Below are 21995 nucleotides of genomic sequence, written 5' to 3' on the forward strand. Positions count from 1 at the left end.
TCGGCTTTTCCCCGCGCCGCCGGGGCCGTAACGGGCACTGCCCGCGGGGGCGGCTCCCTGCCCGTGACCCCTCCGCGTCCCCGCGGGGCTGCACTGGGTCCAGTCTGGGATGGGTGGACGGAGGTGACAGGGCCCTGGTTCCCACCCAAAGCTGCTGGTTTGCCCGGGGCTCTGTAGTGACTGAGAGGGCTGTAGTGTGATGTTTGTGTCTTTTTTGTAGTGCTTACCCGCCCAAGAATGTGTTTTTGTAGCAGGGGATCAGTCCTGGAAAATGTTTCATCTTGAGTGTGCAGTGTGGTTAGGTGAAGGAATGTGTAACTAACTGAATGGAATTGTCAAAGGAACCCCTGGGTCAAGGGAGAGAAACTATCCAGTTAGTTATGTTAGTGGTTAGAAAGCTGTGCAGGTGCTTCTGAAAGGATCAGAGCACATGCAGCTGTCATAAATGGCCCTTGGGAATAGTTTAAGCAGAAGAACTGTTACACAGTGAGAGAAGAAAGTTTCCCTGCCAGGACAGTGCTTTTTTATCTATTGTTTTTACCAAGGACTACCCAAATGGTTGACTAATCGAGGTCTGCAGTCCTCAGTACAGAATCTGTCATTAGATGTTTAAAGATAATGAGTTGAAAGTGGGGAACTCTCTAACTCAATAGAATACATGAAGATTGATGTCTATTATTTCTCTTCCGGCTCACTCTGCTGCCTAATTAAAACATTATTTTCAGGGTAGTTTACTTGGCCTCATATATAATACTAAATTGCAGATGATTCTTTCTCTACATAACAGTACAGCTTTATGAGCAAAACTAGCTGGACTTGTCTGATTCACCCAGAACTAACAATGAAAAATTGAGGCTGGCTGTGCTCCAAAAGGTATACTTGCTGTTTCCCTAACATTCAGCAAGAAATGGGTGAATAGGAAAGCTATTTCTCTTTTCCTCTCTATTCAACTATAATACTTAGAAAAGCCCATAAGATTTTTTCTTCTGTTATGCAGTAAATGATTTACTAAGAGCTCAACGGTCTTGTATGTGAAACTGGAGGAGAAATGCAAAAGGGATTGAAGAAATAGGAGGCAGGAAGACAAAAATCCCCAAACAACCCTTAAAAATTACTTTCGTGCCAGCAGGTGATCCTGGGTGTAGCCTGTTTACTTGCCCCACAGGCCAATTGCAGAGCATCCATCCTTTGGCAGCATTGCCTGATCTGGCTGTTTCTAAATTGTCTGACAGCTGCTTAACTGAGATCTGAATAAGATTTGCATTTATATGGGGTTTTAGCTTGTGGTCTGCAGTTCATGAACAGCCACAGGGTTAAGCCTGTTGTGACACTGGACTGCCCTGGAGGGCTGTGCTGTAGTGGCAGCTTAGGCTCATCCGCTCTGCTCTACTGTTGCTTTGCTTTCTTTTAAAGGTGGAGTGCAGGAATATGGTCCAGAAAGACTCCAATGGGCTTCTGAAGGTGAGTTAAACATGGTACTCCTTTAATTTAGTATGCTAGGAGCAATCAAATGCCTGTGTTTCCTCTATGCTCTACTTTGGTCAGAAAATAAAGCTATTTTTAAAGATCCTGTTTATGTAAGTGACTAAGGATTCATTCATCCTCTCTAATAATGGTGTGGTTGCCTATATACTTGTATTGCTACATCTTACCTGAAACACTCGAGTATTAAATTGTGCACAGTGTACCTGTCCTTGCACTAGTATAATATTGATGATTCTTAGTTTTAGGTATGCAAAGTTCCTGTCTTTCTGTGGCTTATTTTAACAAGTGTGCAAGCTGGTATTTCAAGCATTGCAATGATCAGATGTGAAAAACTCAAGTTCCAGAGCCTGACTGCCTGAAGTCTCTTTGTATGTGTTAAACGTGGATAGCATCAAGTGAGAGAAAATATGAAAACCAGATTTGACAATTTCTATCTTGTGCCTCAGAAAGGAGTTGGCATGGATTTGCCAAGATGGATTTATACTCTTGATTATGTTAGCATCTTGCAAAGATTCATTAGAGTATGTAGCTAGCATGGCATGGCAACAAATAAATTGGTTATATGAGAACAAAGTGTTGGATCTTCAATTAAGAATTACTTTAATCCTGAAATTCTATAAAACTTAAGAGCCCTGGCTTTGAAAAAATAACTGCAGATTTTTGTATGTGTTTGTCTATCATTGTTTCCTCCTGCTTTCTGTGAGAACTCTTAGCATATGTTGTTCAGAAGTCCAAGTTGCTTAACATTTTCTATCTTAATGGAATTTTTTTGTAATGTGCTGATTTAGTAGATTTGGAAGCAAACAGTCCCACAGGCTTATGGTTCATTTGACTTGATTTACATTTTTTAGAATATTTGGTTTGTTTGGATTTATTTTGACTAACTTTTGCAAAATTCACCTAGTGCCTTCTGTTATTATCTGGAGTTAGAAATGGATTAATTTGCTGAAATGTGGGCAAGGAAAAGGTTATTAACAAATAAATTGCCTATAAAAACCAGTGATGATAGACTCCATTAAGCACTTAAATAAATGCAAATCCCTGTGTTAAAATTCCATATATTTTAACAGGGTTTCTATTTTTGTCTCTTCCCTTCAGCTGCCTTTATCTGTTTCTATATCCCACATAATGTTATTAGGAGTGAACTGTCCAACTAATACAGCTGCCTGTGTGACTCTGAAGTGTTATTTGTGTACACAAGAAATGCTGTACTTGGTGTGCCTTGATTTATACAAAGAAGATACTGTCAGCTATGGGCAGGAAAATATTTTGACCAAGTGATTTTCTGCCTTCTATTTGTTATAAATTGCGGCCCAATAAATTGGCAGGAGCCAGTTCAATTAGGAAATTTATTGATTGAGCAAAGCTTCAGCAAGCCAAACAGCGCTGGGCGGCCGGGGAGTCTCTGCTCCGCAAACGGCGCACACCCTTCCCCAAAGCCCCCGGTTTGAGACTCTTCTATTTCCCGCTCCGTGGAGCTCTTCGGTGCACTCTGCGCCTGCGCGAGCTGTTGCTAGGGACGCTGTTCCCATTGGTGCTAGGGACGCTGTTCCCGTTGTTGCTGGGGACGCTGTTCCCATTGGTGCTAGGGATGCTGTTCCCGTTGCTGCTGGGGACGCTGTTCCCGTTGTTGCTCGGCAGTCTTGTTCCCACCTCCTTGTGATGGGAGAGCTGGAGATTGCCGTCTCGCTGCTTTCATGTGTAGGTTCCCAAACCTATTGTACACCTTTTAACTTTTTACCTATATTTTCTATTCTACAGTTAGGCCTTTTTACATATATTGCTTAACTAGCGGTATTCCTTGTGTTAATAAGCTTTTAGCAATCCTAAGGTTAGTGTTCTACACATCTAGCAAGATAAGATCCTGCTGTGAGCTTCTGCCTTGACTTGTTTTGCTTCAGCAGGTTCTTAGTTACCTTTTGGATCTTACTTTGTTTGCCCGGCTGGCGCATCCCTAAATTCCTTTCTTGGGGCCCATTCCTCTTATCACTTCCTTCTTGGCCCTGGTTAGTATCTCCTCTCTTTGCAGTGTGCCTGTCAGTGTAGAGCAAGGACAAACAAACAGGTGACGCCAGCTACGCCAGCTGCTTAGTAAGAAACTCCCAGTCTATCACTGATTAGTCTTTTTTTTAGCTTCTTTGTTTCATCCCCCCCCTTTCTAAGTACTAAGTAAATTCTTTTACTTAGAATATTTCTCTAAAGTTTTCTGAATATATTTGCCCTATACCTTTTACATATAGTTTTATTCAGGGTTTAATGAACAAACTCATATGCAACCTTTTACACTCTTGTGCTTGGCAGGAGAGCTCTGTACTGCATTAACTCTGGTACTGGTGAGCTAGGGAACTAGGCTGGTACACAGGAGTGGTTTTGTTGCATGCCATTGGTCAAGACATAGTGAAAAGTAAGACATGAACCAAGTTTGTGAAGAAATAACTATCATTTTGCTGTTCACAGGTCTGTTTGTGCGCTGTCTTTTTCATGTGTCTTCTATTAATGCGAAAATATATTCTTGTGTTAAGGAAGGAAATGCAGTAACTTTCAGATCACTGCTGCAACTTGCTGCAATGTATTTTTTAATAACTTTGTGTTTGCAGTGTTGAAGTAACGAAGAAATATGGAGACAGAGACTGTTTTAAGTCTTAAGCAGCAACTCAGGGAAGCAGACAATGAGCGAAGAAAGGCAGCACAGTATGGTTTGCACCTACTGGAGTCCCAAACTAAAGTTCAGAATCAGTTGGATCAAACACGCCGTGAATTGACTGAGAAAACTGAGGTGATGACTGTTTCAGCTACTCAAAGTTTAAAACAAGAACTCTGTTCTATTTTAACTATTTTCTGAATAGCACAGGTGTTTTAAGTGCCTTTTAGAGTCTAGATTAATTCTGATAAACCTCTTTGGCATTTGTGGTATCTCTCTGCTTTAAGATGTTGAGCATAATTGTGTCTAAGTGGGACAGGGTTTTGTAGTTAGCTATGCATCAAGTGTTCAGTACATGTAGGATTAATTGCCTTTAATGTAAAATGAATACTAAATGTATGAAGTAAATTTGGTTTAGAGCATGTGGTTTGGGTATGTTTAGCAATTCACTCATATATGCTTTCCCTGTAAGCTTTATATCACTCAAAGCTGTGAGAAGAATGCTAAGAGCAAGACTGTAAAATTGGTTTCTTCTGTCGTGAAGTTTTAAAATTTTCCAAATACCTGGAGGTTCTGAACTTATTAGCAAGTTTCTTTGCAACTCAAAAAAAAAAAAAGAGTAGTGTAGTGTTGAAATACAGAGGTTTTGACCAGTTTTCTTCATAGTAATTGTTCAAGAAAATTAGGAAAATCTCTTCTACTTTTCATAAAGACTTTGATTTTCATGTTTGTTTTCAGCCAGGCCATGCTTCAGACAAACCACTTGTCTTCATTTAGTGTTTCTGCTTGTGCCTCCATCCCTTCTCTTGGGATGAAGCTAAACTGCTTGTAGTTTTGTTGTAGTTTTGTTGTAGTTCTTGGGTTATGTGTAGTTTCTTGTACCAGCTGAAGGGCTGTAGCACCCTGCTGTTCTTAATGAACAGGAGTTTTTATTTTAGTCAGTTTACATCAGTAAGCTTTGTGTAAGAGGCAGCTGGAAAGCACAAGGGATAAGGAAGTCAGGGCAGGATCATCCTGTCCTGTGACAGGCTGAGATGGCATGTGCAGTGCTGTCAGGCTGCACCCATAGGTTGTAATCCTGTGTGAGAGGCTGGAGCCAAGTTAGGAGCTAGTGTGAACCAGATCAGTTAGTAACTTAGATTCCAAGGGCACAGGGAGGGGATTGTGTGCTTTCAAACAACAGTAGAACATCTTGTGTGGGAACTGTGGTTATCCAACAGATTGTTTGCAGCTTTTGAATCTCTGGCTCTCCCCTTTGGAATCTGAGAGCCAAAGCAGTTACTGTGAACACAAGTGTCAGTTCTACCAGCAGGCACAAAAGCCTTTCAGAAAAATCTATGTACTCTTCTGTACCAGTGTGTAGACATACTATGCTAGAATTTTGCTCTTCTTGGGTCTGACCAGCAATGCATTCCCAAGCCTCTCCTGGATGCTGTCTTTATCTTTGCATTAAAACTCCTGTCCTGTGTATTTAAGAGCTAAGCCTGTCCTTGATAAGCTGTTGTCTAGGCCAGGGATCAGCTTGATAGCTGTCAGCTTTTAGTTTTGCTCTGATTTTTTTTTTTAAAAGTTTAGGTTTGTGTTTTAAGAGTTATTTTATTTTGAAAAGGAAAAAACCCCAACTAGCCTGCATCTTTAGTCTGATTTGGCTTTATTGTCTTTTTTTTGTTTTAAAGACTCTCCTTTTTCTGTTTTTTCTTCTCCTTAATTGCTGGCTGAGTGGAAGAGTAAAATGAAGCTGCCCTTTCTAATTAGCAAACATGCAGTCAGGCAGAGAGGGAAACTGTTTATAAAATCACTCTTCAGCCTGGAAGGTTGATGGGATTTATTACAAAACAGCAGACAATTTAGCTGTCTTTAAAAAACATTGAGCTCAGCTGCTCTGCAGTAGGGGAACACTTTGTGGACTGTAACAATTTTGACCGTAATTGGTGTCTATGGTGGTAGAAAGGCCATGTAAGCTCTTACTAAATTTCTATGTGACATTTACAGAAAAGATGCCCAAAGCCTTCATGTTGAGTGGAAAGAAATACACAGCTTTCATGAAGAAGAGATTATTGGACAATCAAATCATAGCATTTTAGAGCAGTTACTCTTTTTTTTTTAAATACTGGTATTCCAGTTCCCTAATTGGGACTCCAACAAAGGATTGAATGAGCTACAGGCATCTTGGTTCTGGGCCTGTACATGTTTATAAATGCTGAGAGGACAATGTACTATTACTGCTAGATTTATTAGTGTGATATTTATTTCAGAAATATGAGCAAGACAAATACACTCTCCAGAGAGAAATTGAACTCAAGAGTCGAATGTTGGAAAGCTTGAATTTTGAGTGTGAGTCCCTTAAACAACAGCAAAACATACAACTGGACAAACAGAAAGAACAGCTTGCCAGAATCTATGGACAAGAAATCAGTGACCTTAAAAACAAGGTTTGGCAACTAATATATAGCTAAAAGGTTGTTACTAGCATTTTAGATACTATATATTTAACTTGTAACTACACACTTAACTGCCAAAATAATTACTTAATAGTTACAACTATAGGAGCTTGCTTGGTTGGTTTTTAACAAGCACTTGCATGGTTACTTGTGAATTACATTAAATTTCAGTGCTTGTTTTTAAAAGTTTACTCTTAAGTTGTGTTTTTCAAGGCATTTTCTGTAATTGGAACAGTGTTAGAAGTATTGTGCTTTTCAAGCATTTGTTATAAAATTATACTACTTACTTGTCAACTGTTTTTAAGTTGGAGGACCTGAAAGCAGAACTAGATGAAACTCGACTCTCAGAGAAACAATTGAGACACAAAGTGGATCATCAGAAGGAAATACTTGCTGCCAAATCAGAAGAATTGCGTATGATGTCTGAACGTGTGCATGAGACCATGTCTTCAGAAATGCTCAACCTTCAGATACAAGTCACTGAACTAGAAAGCTTGAAGGTGTGTGAGTAGCACTGAATCATTACCAATGTAACCTAGTTGAAGATCAAAATCTGCACTTCATTTCATTTTTAAATGTCTTGTGTATATTGCTATTTTGGGATTGACTTGGATTAAGACAATGTGCACAGCGAACAGTAACAGCCTTAATAGGCAGACTTTAATGTCATCTGTTCAAGATAATATTTCATATTAGGAGTAATTACTATTACAGAATATTTGGTTCACTTTGGCCTGCTTTTCTTGTAGTTGTTTTGAATACTTTTTCTTTCATACTTTTTTTTTTAGGCCAATGCTGAAGAAAAGCTGAATGAGCTGCAGTACAGTAAAGAACAGTTAGAACTCATGAACAGTAACTTACGTAGCCAGCTGGAGCGACTGCAGGCAGAAAAAGAAGAGAGGGAAAAAGAAATTGTTTCTTACTGTAATGCGTTAGAGGTATTCTCTTAATTTTATTCTACAGTGGTAGATAATCCCTGAATTGCTCCAGTTGTGGTGCTTGAGTTTTGGTGGAACATCAGTCTTGAGCAGTTCTGAGGAGGGAGGTGGAAACAGAAGTATATTGGCTAGCCATGTTGAGTAGTGCCTGCTGGTAAATGCTCTCTCTGTTGGCACTGTTTGTGGCAGGCTGGATAAGGAGAGCCTTGTGTGGCACTGTTCTGCCTCTTAATGACCTTCCCACAGACCACTGGCACAATTCTTGTTTTTATATCAAGTTTCTGCTGACTGCCTTGGAGAATCATGTGCTGGGAGGCAGAGGATGTGTGACTAAGACAGCAAGGCTAGTAGTCTCAATACTGTTAATCCAGTTGACAAACATCAAAGCTTACCTTTAAAGGTTTTTAGTTGTGCTAGTGCTGAAGAACAAGTGGAATATTAATCCTTTTAGTGAAATGAAATTAATTTGTCTCATACTGACTAGAACTGTATGCACAGTTAAGTACTGCAGTACCATATAGTGTGTGCTAAAGCATAGGAAATTAAAGAGAGGTAAAACCATGTGATTAAATTGATGTATGCAGTACATCAGATGCTTAAATGACTAATACCCTCTTTGCTTTAATCTAGAAAGCTCGTGAAGCTAATCAGGAGCTTCAGGTTCAGCTGGATCATGCAGTGCAAGAGTCTTTGGATCCTACACGTAAAGGCAATTCTCTCTTTGCCGAGGTACAATTATGCCACAGATGCCTGAGAATGTATACAGGAGAGAAAAAATATTTAAGCTTTATTTCTTATATTGTACTGAAAGTATTAAGAGTATTTGTACTTAACCTGACATGAATCTCTATTGCTCAAATACAACTTCAGTGTTAATCTGACATATGGAAAACCATTTTTATGTGTGCTCTGAAGTTAAGGAATTGGTAAACTTAATGGAATTGCTTGAAGTTACCAGGCTATCAAGATAGAAGTTGGGACTGAGAGCTAATGACAGTTCTGTCTGCAGCTCTTAACTCTGAGTGGTTTTGTTCAGCTGGTAAAGCCTTCTGTAATGTAGAAGATAGTATGTGAAATATTACAAGGCGCTGATAAAAGCTGTTTTTTACCAACATGCTGAAGTGTTGGGTGTTTGAGCATTTGGGGGTGGTTTGAACTAGTTTTTTGAATAAGAATTCAGCAGCTGTTAAATGCACAAGGAGTTACTTTGTTTTATGACAACTCCCAGGGAATGGGTTGATACTCTGTTCTTATTTTTTTAAACAGTTCTGATACCAATAGACAAAACTATTCTACAGCAACATTGAAACATATGAAATGCTACTCTGATATCAAAAGAACAAAAAAAAAAATCTGTTGCACTTTACTGATTGGGCTTCAGCTCTGTCTACTCCCTTCTACCACAGGGGGAATGACAATAGCTCGCATTGTCAGGTACTGTTGCTGGAAAAGCAGGATTTGTAGACCAAACTCCAATTGCTAGGCAACGTGGCTATGTAAAACTCATCATTCAAGTGACAACAAGTGTTATAATTTCATAGTAATAATTGTTCACAATGTTCTGTAGGTGGAGGACCGTAGGGCAGAAATGGAACGACAGCTGATCAGTGTGAAAATAAAATATCAGGCCCTACAAAAACAGCATGCATTCACAAGAGAGCAGTTGCGAAGAATGAAGGTATGACCATTACTGTAATACCCCAGGCTGTCCGTGGGGTCCAATGAGGCACTGCCTTAGGACACAGGCTAGGGGATTTGTGACCTGTGAAATATGGTACAGTCATTGGGGGGGAGGGGAAATGGGAGAAAAAGTAAGAGACGTTGTTGTGCTGTGTGAATTCTTCAGTACATCAGCATTTTTGTATTGTTACTAGTGGTCTTTATCCTAGACCTCCATGTTACACTGGAGGCACCATGTTTGCTTCACAACTCTTGTCAGTCAAACTAGCATTCAGTTTGTCTTGATAATTGTTTTTTCTTTACTTTTCTTGTCCAATCCTTGTACTACATGAGTCATTCATTTGTGTATTAATTGCAGTTGTCAGGAATGAATGTAAAGGAAAGGACAGGCTTTAACTCTGTTCTCTGATCACACTCTGGGGTTTTGTGGCAGTTTTTTCCTCCTCTGTGTTGCTTTCTTGTTTTTATTTGTCCATATTTTTCTTGCTTTTCCCTATTTTTGGTGCAAGAATAAGTCATAACTTTTGTCTACACTGTTATAGGATGGGAACCTGTTGACTAATATTATTGAGAACTAGTTGGCAGAAGCTGATTTACAAGATAATGTAAAGGGGATGCTGCAGAACTGTCAACTGTTTTCATGTTGATTTTTCTCATTTTTCTAATGCTAAAGTGGATACTTTGATTAAATACTTGATCATGCAGTTTGAGGAGGGTACTTAAACAGCCAGAGTGATGATAATGAGTAACACTGAAGATAGAGGTTTTTGTTACTTAGCTTTTGTAGAGTAGGTTGAAAAGAGTTGAAACAACATCCTTGAAGGAGAAGAAAAAGAACCAAGCACAAAACACTTTACCAATACAGCAAAGATTTGAGTGAACAAGGTCATTGAATAAGATCAGTTTCATGAGAAATCTCCCTGTAATGTGAGGGCAAGTCAATCATACTGATTGAATGGTATGAGAAACATTCCTAATAATGACAATTTCCACCAAAAACTGAGGCAAATTTGCATCCCTGCTGTACTACTTAAGGCTTTTATTTGCAATTTCAATTTGTACCCGTTTGTACTGTAACCCCCTGGTCTGCTTGGAGAGTTGAGATGAAGGTAATTTTGAGTTACTCTGGGCAGTGCGTGGGAGAAAAAACTCAATTATTAGGAGATTCAAAAAGAAATAATTTTTACTTAGGAACTTTGGGTCACCCATGTGGAATAAGACACTTGGGAAAAGGAAAATCAGTGAACTTCAGCATTCAAACATTCCATGCAAACTTTAACTCTGCATACCCTGAGAGAACAAAACCTCAGACAGGTACTGATCACACACTCAGCAAGTCATTAAGGAGATACTGCTCAGTGAGGCTTGTAACTTAGTACCTTACAAAGGAGACAAGTAGGGAGAAAAAGAAAAGTAGATGAGAGAGAGAGGTAAATAAGTCACCACTCCTGGATCCAGGGTGATCTTATCAGCTTCCACCCCAGGACAGTGGGTCACACCATGTGGCACATCTCACTGTCCTTTTATCCATTCCCTTTGCCCAGGGCCTGTCCCAGTGTGAGCTCACACCTGTGCTGGGCTTTGGGCTGAGCCAGGAGCTTCAGCATCCACCTCGGGGCTTGCAGCAAGGCCACATGCTCACCCAGGCCATTCCAGTGCAGACCTGTGGTTAGCTGCTGAGGCTCAAGAGGCTGAAGGGGGAGCAGCACCACCTGTTCCCCCACAGTTTTCCTAACTGATTCTTTTGAGCCAGACACTTTTCCTCCGGTCCCTGACATGTACTCATAGAATTTCTTCCAGTATTGCTGTTGGAGGTAGGTAGTTTGTTAGGACAGCTGTTTGGCCTAAACTGCCATCTCAGATCCTTGTCAGCATCCTCTCTGCATTGTGTGGCATTGTGATGCTGTGTGTTAAAGCTCAATCTGTAGTTAATTGATCTCTCCATTCAGCAGCTGATTCCCACAGTATAGGTAACTGTTGTTGCAGGTTTAGTTGCCAGAATGTGTCAGTGTGGTATTTACTGGTGACTCCTGAGGATCTGAGTCCTGAACAGGACATGCACAGTACTCCTGTGAAAGTTCTGCCACCTCTAGTGTATTTCCACAGCCCACAGTATCCCTTCCAGTTTCTTAATGTTTCTGTTCTTGGTTTTTATGTAGATCAACTGCAATTTGCAGTTCTGACAGTGAGTAAGTGGGCCCTTAAGTGAAAGGGGAAAAGGTTAGGTGTCCATGTGCTGGGGAAATGTAAGAATAGTTTTAGGCAGTCAGTGGCAGGGGAAGGATTAAAATTTTGCCTTCCTTCTGTCCTGTAGAAGCTATGAGGAGATGATGGAATCTTTCTTTAGCTCTAGTTTGTGTACAGAATCATCAATATCCTTCACTTAAGAGATTCTGTAAGGTCAATGCTCTTCTCTCTGTTCTTTCTCAATCTCTAATCTACCTTGTTTCACTTGATCCTTTCCCTGTGATTTCTCTGTCCTGCAGTGTTACTTTATCCATACTGACCTGAGTGACAAAAATGCCTCAGTTACCACTAATGCCCTGTTAAGTCTTTCTGCTTTTCGTTTCATTTCTCCAGTTGTTTATATGTCTGATGTGTCACTTGTAACTAAAGGTGTTAAGGACCTTGTACTATGGTATTATGTTAACACCATCAGAAAAATCTGCTCTAAATGCAAGACTTGTCTTTGATAAGCTTTTGCTTTGTAATGACGGAATGCTTGAAAGGATGTGTTCCACTGAAGGAACAGAAAAAAGCTGAAATTCTTGGATTGATATTACAGAAGGCAAACATGGTGGTGATGTACCTCAAAAACAGAACTGAGAAATAAAGGGGTTTTCAATTTGTGGGTTTTCCCAAGTGAGAAGTTCTTGAGAGATGCATTTTTAGCTGATAAATAAGCCTGGACTGTAGTTGGGTTCTAGCTGACTTAGTGTTTATGGTTTGAATGTGGAATGTCATGTGTGACCTTGACAGTATAATTGTAGGTTCCTTAGTCAATACAGAGAAGGGCCTCACACCTCAGGACTGCTCTGTTCAGTAAGCTTTGAGCTGTCCTAATGATTTTTAGTGTCAGTCTAAGGTGATAATTGCTAAAACCATATTGTGAAGGCTGAGTTCAAGCATCCAGTGCACTTCTCTATTCAGGATTAGAATTACAAGGCTTGAGTACCTCTACTGTTCTGTGTAAGGGGCTGAAATTCTCGCTCACTAATCCCAGTGTTTGTAAAGATTTTATTTTTTTCTCCTTTTTTTCCAGCTTCAAATGGTTACACTGCTGCAGCTGAAAGGCTCTCAGGCAGAATTTGATCAGCTGGAACGCTTACAGTCAATGTTAGAGCAAAAGAATGGTGAGATAGAAAATCTCCTTGTGAAAGTGAGGCAACTAGAAAAATTTAAGGTATGTGCTTTGTGTTTCATTGGAAATAATCAGAATTTAGAACATGAGAATAAGAAGAATGATGAAAAACTATCTGAAGTCCATATTCTGTTTTACAAAGGGATGCAAAACCTACTCATACCTTTATTTGACCCAAGTTTTATTTTACAGCTAGAGAACATTTACTCCTGAAGTTCAGAGAAGCAGAAAATTCTGTGCCACCCAACCTCTTGGTTGAAGAGACTACTTTTGTGGGTTCCTGTGTGTAGCACCTTCATATCTTGCACAGTTGCTTGTAGTGTTTAAATTCAATTACTAGTCAAAGCTGACTGAGCTGTGACATCCGATTTTTCTCTAGGAAAGCTTTGCCATTTCACACTTTTACTGTGTGTGCTTAGGCTTTTAGCACTTGTTAGTCTCTCAGCTATATTGGATTTCCTGGATATTTATTTCCTTAATGTGCCTTAACTTTGCAGTTGAAGCACACTCCTTTATAGAAAAGCTGAATTGCTTGATCAGCCTTGTAAAGCCATTTTTTAGTCCTGTTAGCAACTCTATAACATCTTGTCAGTATTTTGAAAGATGAGAAATATGTGAAGACCTCTATATGGACTGTGGTAATGTTATTGATGTTTGTGTGTTCACAGAGTGTAAAACTGTAGCATTGCTTAATTCTTGCATACTTCTGGACTTGTTTAGCCCTTTCTTTATGACAGCTTTGGAATGTAAACTGAGGTGTATTAACTTGTGCAGTAGGATTATGCTTTCCAGGATAGCCTCTTCTATTCCGTATTTAACCCAAGTGGTGCCAAGCCAGACTTAACCCATTTTAGCAAGCAATTGAGAATGTCTGATTATTATTTTTTTTACCAGTTTTGTCATGTAGAAGCTTGAGCTGTACTTAGTTCTGACTCTAGGCCACAACAAGTAGTGTCAGGAAATTGAATCAAAGGTATCTGTAGTCAGTGAGTACCAGAGGCCTGTGACGTCTGTTGGGGCAGTATGAAGTCTCAGTACAGCTTCTTCAGGGAAAAAAACCCCAACAAAACAACAACCCCAGTGTCACACGTTACAGCATTTATGGCATCTTTGCTGTGAACCCACTTCCTCATCTGAAAGATGTAACTGATTCTGAGATGTTGAGCACTGATGAGCATGGCTTGGATTCCTTTGGGGTCTGGCTGCTGAAGCCTGGAAACAAATGCCAAAAAATTTCCTGTGGGTTAACTAAATATCCTGTATTTTCAAGTAAAAAGGAAGATAGTGTTCTGCAGTGCTACTTGAAAACCTTCTGGAGTTGAGATAGCTTGCTTTTTTCCTTTTCTTCAGTGAGTGAGAGAGAACTGTCAGTTTTAGTGCTATTTGACATTTATAACAAGTGAGGAAGTACTCAGAGCAACTGAGTTATCTTCTGTGCTTAAGTCCTCGATGATGAGGCTTCTCCACAGAAATGCATGAAAAGTGTCACCTAAGAACTAAGCTAATGTGCTTCTGAAAGGTCACTGCTGACAACCTGACATTTTTTTCTTTATCAGACTTTGTATGAGAATATGGAGGAATCCAGACCTGGTGGTAGCTCAAAAGGAGGAGAGTCTGAAGATTATTACTATGTGGATTTACTGCAAATTAAACTTGACAACTCAAAGTACGTACTTACAGTCTGAGACCTAGAAGCTGGTTTTAGTATCTTCTAGCTACTTGGTTTTATTCTTCCTTTTTTGCTCCAGTTTGTATTCACTGGCTATGTGCAAATATGCTCCTTGTCCCATTTTTGAATGCCATGGAACCAACCTGACTTTATTGTAGGACCGAAAGCTGTTCTGTTTGTAGTTTCATTTACCCCTTTAAAAGACAGCAGCAGAACTATTGTATATTACTGTTGCTTTCTTCCAGTAATGTTGTTAATACTCTTACATACAGGACAATTGAGAACTTTAATAAATTAAAACTTAATCTGTAAGGAAACTCTATGAAGATTCTTAGTATAGGAATTGTTAGGCTCTGTATATTTATTTCTCTGATCAAAGGAGCCAGATAATAATAACTGAAATGTCTTATTGGACTGTCTAGTTGAGATGTTCTTTGACTAGTGAATTCCTTATTTATTAATTAGCAAGTTGATAGTTTGGCCTCAGAACTGTTTTTAAGCCCTTGGATGGAAGAATTGCACTGCCAGCAGGCAGCAGTGGTCTGCTGTGGGAGTTGCTGACAAAGTCTGTCACCTCATTGTTGCTGCTACATGAGAAACTGGTTTGATCCAAGTACCTTAGGGTTGCTGAGCTATGGTGATTCAGTGCTTGTGATGTGAGTGAATGACCTCTGCTACAGAGGCAAAGACATGCACAAGTATTCACAGAATTATGTTTGTTTTAGTTGTTTAGAGTAACACCTTTATGTAAAGCTTCGGTTTTTTCTACTAGTGTATAAATACCAATTTGATGTGAAGTTGTTGAATGCTTAGTTGACTTTGCACCTGCTGGTTTACTAAAAAACCCAAACCAAACAACATCTGACTGTATAATTTTCCTCCCACCCCAGCAAGGCAACCGAAACCTTGAAAAATGAAGTATCCCTGCAGAGAATGAAAGCTCTGCATGAGAGCCAGAGGGTCCTGGAACTAGAAAGGAAACTCTTTACAAGTGAGAGGAATTTGCAAGCTTGTCAGACCGAGAATATGAACTTGAGAGTGATGCTGGATGATGTAAAAATGAAATATGAACCTCAAGGTAAGTACTACTTTTTAACATGGAATAAAATAACTGTCTGATCTTCCTTACCTTCACAAGTTGGATGACATTAAACAGGAAGACATTAGTTTAGTTTCTAGTGTAGTCTAAACTTGAAATCGCTGTCTCTGGTAATAACCTGGTCCTAAAACAGCTGAACTGAAATGAAAAAGCACTTCTTGCTCAAGGACCTCATGTCAGTATGTGCACTGACACTAACTTTAGAAGACTAATGAGTACAAGTTAGTACTTGTACTTGAGAGGCATTACGGAGTACAGCTGAATAACCAGCTGAGAGAACAAATGGGTGAGAACAAATGCTCACGAGGTGGTTTTCATAATAGAAGCAGTGGCTTTCTGGTGATGAGAAGCATTAGCTTTCTGAATGCTGGTTATAGGAGCTTTGTAATAAGGTGCTAAGTATTTAGAAGAAAAACTGTTTAGTAGCTTGAGTTAATATGGATTAAGTTTTAGCAGAGGCCCACCTGAAAAACAGCTGATGTGCAAAACAGGGGAGCTCTAGACTGTGGAGGAAGATGTATCTATTTAAACTAAAAGATTTAGAGTAGATATTAGGAAGAAATTCTTACCTGTGAGGGTGCTGAGGCACTGGCATAGGTTGCCCAGAGAAGCTGTGGCTGCTCCATCCCTGGGAGTGTTCCAGGCCAGGTTGGACGGGGCTTGGAGCAACCTGGTCAAATAGAAGGTGTTCCTGCTCATGGGAGTGGGTTGGAACTAGATGAGCTTTAAGGTTCCTTCTACATCAAATTATTCTGTGATTCTGTGAACAGTAAACTAGATGAGTCAATTAGTTTTGTACTTGGCCATACTCCGAGGATTTAATTTGAAAATCGTAGTTGTGGCGCGGCTTACTCCAGCAGCTTGTGGCTCAGAGCATCTAATTAGAAGCCTCAGTGAAAAGTGACAGTGGACAGGGAGAAAGAGAGAGATGTCTCTTTATTCAAGTTAACTTCTGTTGGGATTATTATATGAAGGAACATTATGGGATATAAGTTGTCTTCTAAGAATTATTCTAAGGTCTTTAGTCATGTGAAATGTTCTTTTTGAGCTTTATTATGAACATTTTGGTGGACAAGTTAATTCCAGCTTCACTTTTGTACGAAAGGTATATTTCTTTTTCCTTAGAATTACTTAAAGGCCCTAAAATTAAAAAGAAGAGGGAGAAGATTCCGGTGAACACTACTTGTGCGTACTTGTACAGCGTAAACACTTCAATAAAAAAAGCTGCTCCTGCTCAGTTGCCAAGTAAGGAAGGAAAAAACACAACCTCCAAGGCCTTGGGGCAAAGTGATGCTTCTCCAAACAAACAAACATTCCAAGCAGCACCACTAAACATTACTCGTCAAGCAATGCGAAACTCAGTTGAACCTGAAAGAGAAACGAAGAGAGTTAAAATTGAAGATGATAACCATGATGCCTTTACTTCAAATAGCAGAAGTGGAAGCAATTCCTTGACTTCAGCTACCCCCAGGTCAGTGTCAGTTTCTGTCTCTGGTCGAGGCAAACAGCACAGACCTGCATCTTGTTTCTTTCGCTGCATGACCTATGCTATCCACTTCTTAATCTGTTTTCTGAGTGTTGCATGCAGTGTAATTTCTCAGCTCCGTCTGCCTACACTGAACCTCTCAATACCTTTTAGAAGGACTAAACTGATGTCTAATAAAAAAGACTCTTGAAACTGTAAAAGTCTCTGAATAACTTTCCCATTACTTGAAGACATTGAAGGTGTGCAGGTAGTATGACAGCTCACTCAGTTTGCTCCAACTTTAGAAACTGTTTTCTTGGACCCTTCAAAACTGCCACACACCTGTTCCATCTCCAGGTAATAGAGGCAATGGGTATCATGCTTCACTTTCACACCTAATTTCAGCCCCATCAACTTTGAGATTTAGCTAAAAGCCTAAAAAATGCTTAAGTCATTCTTCACCTGAGTTGTGTTAACATAACTTGCATCGTCCAAGATAATAGAGAATTAATTATTTGTGTTGTCAGACAAATGACTTGAATAATCTGGACGTGATAGCTAGAAACACGACTGCCAAATGAGAATAAATTTTTTTCCCCTCAACTGAGAATTGCTTTTTGCTAGATGATAAAGTTAACTGAGAACAGTCATTACTCCAACTTTTTTACCTTGGTGAAAGGAATGCTGGGGTTTTCCTACTTTTTCAGCTAATGGTTTTTGTATTCTGTTCTTGGTCTTTGTAAACATGTTTGAGTGTTTGGGTGAGAAGAAAGTCTGGGCTAGTCTAGATATTTTGAACTTTCAACTTGCTAATGTCTAGTAGTAAAAATAGCTTATTGAATCTAAAGTGACAGCAGATTTATAGAGGAAGGAGGGCCTGACACATGGAATGCTGTACAGTATAGCCAAAATTAATGGCATTCAGAAATAATTGGATTGATACTTTGACTCTTAGGTCAATTACTCAAGGTTGCATGGATGTAATTAACAGACTTAAGGTAGCCAAACATTGCAATCTTGTGAGACAGTCTGGAGAGAATATGGCAGAAACGGCAGTTTAAGCAGCTGTGTCAAAATGTGCAGGGGCTGGTAGTGAGGAGGGGAGATCAGGGAGGTCATATGGGAGTGGTCCAAGTGGAGAAGCAAGATGGGATAATTTAGTGATGGTGTTGTGTTCTGACAGTGTTCTCTACACATAAAAGAACATGTAGCATGTAACCTGGTGTGAAAAGTTTGGCTTATTACCTCATGTTCCTTTTGGAAAGGAAAGTACAGTTGTCTGCTAACAGGGAATAGTTGGAAACAGTGTATGTGATGTGAAAGGATAAACCTACTGGAGAGGGGGTGAGGAGTGGGTATTATTTATGGAGCTGATGTTGGAAAGCAGAGTGAGTAGAAAAAAGAGGGAATTGAAGCCCTAGTTCAGAAGGAGGTTTCTAATCTTGCACCCGTTGCTGTTGGTTCAAATAAGGAGCAAAACATGAATCAATAGTTTTTGAAAATAAAACCCACCAACACAATTGAAAAACTGGCACAAAATGCCCTATAAACTGCTAAGCTGTTTTCAATGATGGTATGAGGCTGTAAAAGGTGAATCCAGGCAGAAGGTTCTGTTCATGTTTCTGATTGTGTTAATGAACCACTGAACACCCAGGTCATGATGTTAAGATAACACTGAGGATTTACTTAACCCTGATCTGCTGTGATTTATTATGAAATAGGAAGTCATTTTAAAGTCTGAGAGGTTGGATTTCTAAGCACTAAAACAACTCTCGACTGTTCTGTGACGGATGTGGATGAACCCTAGGCACAAAGGATATTTGCAACTTAAGTGGGAATGTGGACCTGAAAACGGAGAGTTTAGGGGACTAAAAATGATAGTGGATGATTGTCAGTTTGTCCCCTTGTGTTTAGTAAAATGTGATGCTCCAGCTGAAGAGGTTATTTGGGGTTGCAGTTTTGTAACTGGAATAGTTTTTGTGCAGTAATTAATTGACTGTCATTATTGGTCCTTGAAATGTGGCAGTGAAAAGAGCCACTGTAACCCTGAAAGGGCTGCAGACTTCATTTCTAGAAAGTGGTGTTTGGAAAGCTTTGTCATTTTAGTTCAAGAGGTGATGAGGAAGTGGTCAGAAGTGATCTATGTAAGTGACACTCCCTTGTTTGAAGAGACTTAGGTACTAAGATGATTTAGCAAGGAACAGCTAGATAACTTGGAACTAATCATATCTATCTATCTGCAGTGCATCTCTGTATCCTCACAGAGATCTAAAGCAAGTAAACATGGGAATAGCTAATCAGGTGATGGTACTGGTTAGGTTATGGTGTGAAAGTGTAGAGACTAAAGATTTAAATATTCAATTAATTCAGTTAAATATTGATTGTCAATTGCTACTGAAATCCAGGCAATGCAAAGGTTATGTGCAGTGATAACTTTTGTTAGGCCAACTGGTCAATAAAAAGATACACATTTCTGTATTGAAATGCTTTTCTTCTAAGACTGAACTAGCAAATTTGAGCCCTTCCTGCACAACGATGCATTTATATTTGAGGTTGCTTGCTTTAGTTTGATCTAAAGAAGAGCTTGTGTGCCTAAGAGCTTATTTGCTCTCTTAAATTATTTAGTTGGATTACATATACCAAATCTACTTCATTTGGACTTTGTCCAAATGCCTGTAGCCATTTGGCTCAGCAGGAGATCAGAATAACTAATACTCTCGTTGGAGTTTTAGGCATGGCATTCATCCTTGGGAAGCGAAGCTCCATCTGATGAAACTAGCTTAAACAGGTAGAAGGAGCCCCAGTTATACCTTGGTTTGGGAGTCTATACAGTCCAAGCTTGATAGAATCATGTCATACTTTCACAAGCATTTTCTTGAAGCAGAAGTGTTTAGCTGTTATCTGTTTCTGATCCATTCATTTCCCTGTGCTGACACTTGCTGAACCATGGTGGTGCTGTAAGGGATGGTCTGTGAGCTGGCTCAATGTGAGAGCTGTGGTGGGTTAACTTCAGCTTGCTGCCAGATCTCACCCAGCTGTTCTCACTCCCTCTCTTCCACAGAGAACATTAAAAGCTTGTGGGTAGAGGTGAAGATGGCAGGGATCAGTTGATTGTGGGCAAAAAAGATTTGACTTGGGAAATGTGAATTCCTTGCCAGTTAAAAACAGGGGGACAGTGAGAAACTGCCTTCCACCTATGCCCCAGCCCTTTTTCCAGGCTCAGCTTCCCTCCTTCATTCCCAGCTTCTATATCCTCCTCACAGAGAGGCACAGATGAATTTGATTTCCAGAGCACTTAAATTATATGCTAACAGGATTACCTAATAATGGAGAAGGGTGGAGAAGAATAGTATTGTATATAAGTCCAGTTGTGCTGCTTTGGAATATAATTAAGTGAATTTGATTTTTATTTGGCCGTTTGGTTTGTTTGAATTCTTCCTGTATTTTCATAAGGAATCTTTGTTGGGAATTTTGGGCACTGGAGTAGTGGTTTTGGTGGCCTTGGACAGAGGTTGTTTTAAGGCAGAAGAGCAGAGGGACAAATGAAGGGAATCTGCCATAGGAGCAGAGGCACAGACAGCAGCTATCCATCCCTAATTACAGCTGCTGGGGAAGCAGAGACTGCACTGCAGGCTAAGTGCTAACCACAGAAAGATTGCTGAGAACACACTTTTTTCTTTCCTGAATAATTGGCTCTTGCTATAACCACATAATGATTTGACTAATTGAAAATGGAGGGCAGCCTGGGGTAAAGCTGGCTATGGACATAGTGGTTAGCCCTTGGAATTGCAAGTGTGGACATAATGCAAAGTACATGGTGGAGCAAACACAGATCCAGGGGAGGTGCACAGCAAAGCCTCTTTCTCTTTAGTCTATTGAGACAGTGCTTGTAGGGAATAATATGTACATTACTTGCAACACATAATAGTTCAATATTAGTTTCAATCTGTAGCTAAATTTCCCCAAACTTTTTTGTTACAGCTCCTTTCATAGTCCTCATGTTGAGCTGCAGCTCTCTATATTGCAAGTAAATCTCTAGCTACTGCGTAGTAGCTATTTTGGTTTGGAAAACCATCATTGAAAGTAGCTGTCAATGGCTGTGTGTTACTCACTGGAGGCTCCTGAAACCACCAGAAATCTGCAAGGTCACTAGAGAATTGCTTTAATCTATGTGGCAATGAATTAGTATAGAATTTGGGTTGGTATATAAAGTGATTAATTTGGAACTTCATTTTCCGTAATTGGTTTTGTTGTGAAAATCATCATGTGTAACAGCCAAGTGGCTGTGGGTGATTTAGTTGGCCAAAATACCACTATTGATCATTGTTTTGATGGCATGTTTATTAAGTTAAAAACAAGACTTAGACATCAGCACAGTCTGATGTTTTGACTTCAGAATTACTTATCTCTGTAACAGCAGTGAGGCAGTTGGGTCCCCATTTACATTCATAGCAGAATTAAAACATGTCAGTGGACAAATGATGTAATTTAGAACCTGAAAATAAATTTTCCCCCAACAACTTGAGGTATTTAAGGCATTAAGATACAGGCAATAGTAGTGGAGAACTAGGCTGACACTAGTATATTGCTTTAAGGGTATGGTTTTCATGGTAGTGTAGAAGCAAGAAGCTTGATTTGGTCATACTTGTATTATGTTGCTGGGGCTTATCACTTGGAGTTGTGCTTTTGGGGACTTGCTCTCCTTTATGCGCATGGCACAGCTGATGCTGTTTTTGAAGGCTGATCCTAACCAGTTAACATATTCACTAACCTTTTTTACCAAGCATTTCAGCAGATCCGGTGTGGGGGAGGCTTTACTTTAACTGATGAAATGTGATTAGGACTGATATAAAAATGCTTTGATTTTGTCTCATTTTCTTCTTAAGCACTGCTTGCTCTGTCTTTGCATATGGATGGGCTTGTATGCCAGCTGACTTGTTGGTTTTGCCTGAAATTCTGATTTTAGTCCTGTTTTATATTAACTAAATATGTATTTAGAATGGTTGCTTTGCCTGTAGGTTAACAGCTGAATCCAGATTTGAAACTACAGGAAATGAAGATAAGAAAGAAGATAAAATCACGATGGAGAAGAAAACACAAAAGAAAAAATATACAACGTTGCATGTGTCCTCTAAGACAACTCCTGAAATACAATGTGCTCAGCAATAACACATATTTCTGGAAGGAACCTGGACAATTTGGGGTCCTACTTCAGC

At 39.7% G+C, this 21995-nt stretch overlaps 1 protein-coding gene across 1 annotated transcript; it reads left to right on the forward strand.

Annotated features, from left to right (window-relative positions):
• Positions 1 to 4096: 4096 nt before the first annotated feature.
• On the forward strand, positions 4097 to 21948 carry SPDL1 (spindle apparatus coiled-coil protein 1). The gene is made up of 11 exons (XM_009073878.1): positions 4097 to 4261; positions 6382 to 6558; positions 6873 to 7067; positions 7356 to 7505; positions 8136 to 8234; positions 9073 to 9183; positions 12448 to 12588; positions 14103 to 14212; positions 15106 to 15293; positions 16440 to 16785; positions 21798 to 21948. Exons 1-11 carry the CDS (start codon positions 4103 to 4105, stop codon positions 21946 to 21948), a joined length of 1827 nt encoding a protein of 608 aa, XP_009072126.1. The 5' UTR covers positions 4097 to 4102.
• Positions 21949 to 21995: the final 47 nt, after the last annotated feature.

The sequence above is a fragment of the Acanthisitta chloris genome, unplaced genomic scaffold (genome assembly GCF_000695815.1).
Source record: "Acanthisitta chloris isolate BGI_N310 unplaced genomic scaffold, ASM69581v1 scaffold8404, whole genome shotgun sequence".
NCBI lineage: Eukaryota > Metazoa > Chordata > Aves > Passeriformes > Acanthisittidae > Acanthisitta > Acanthisitta chloris.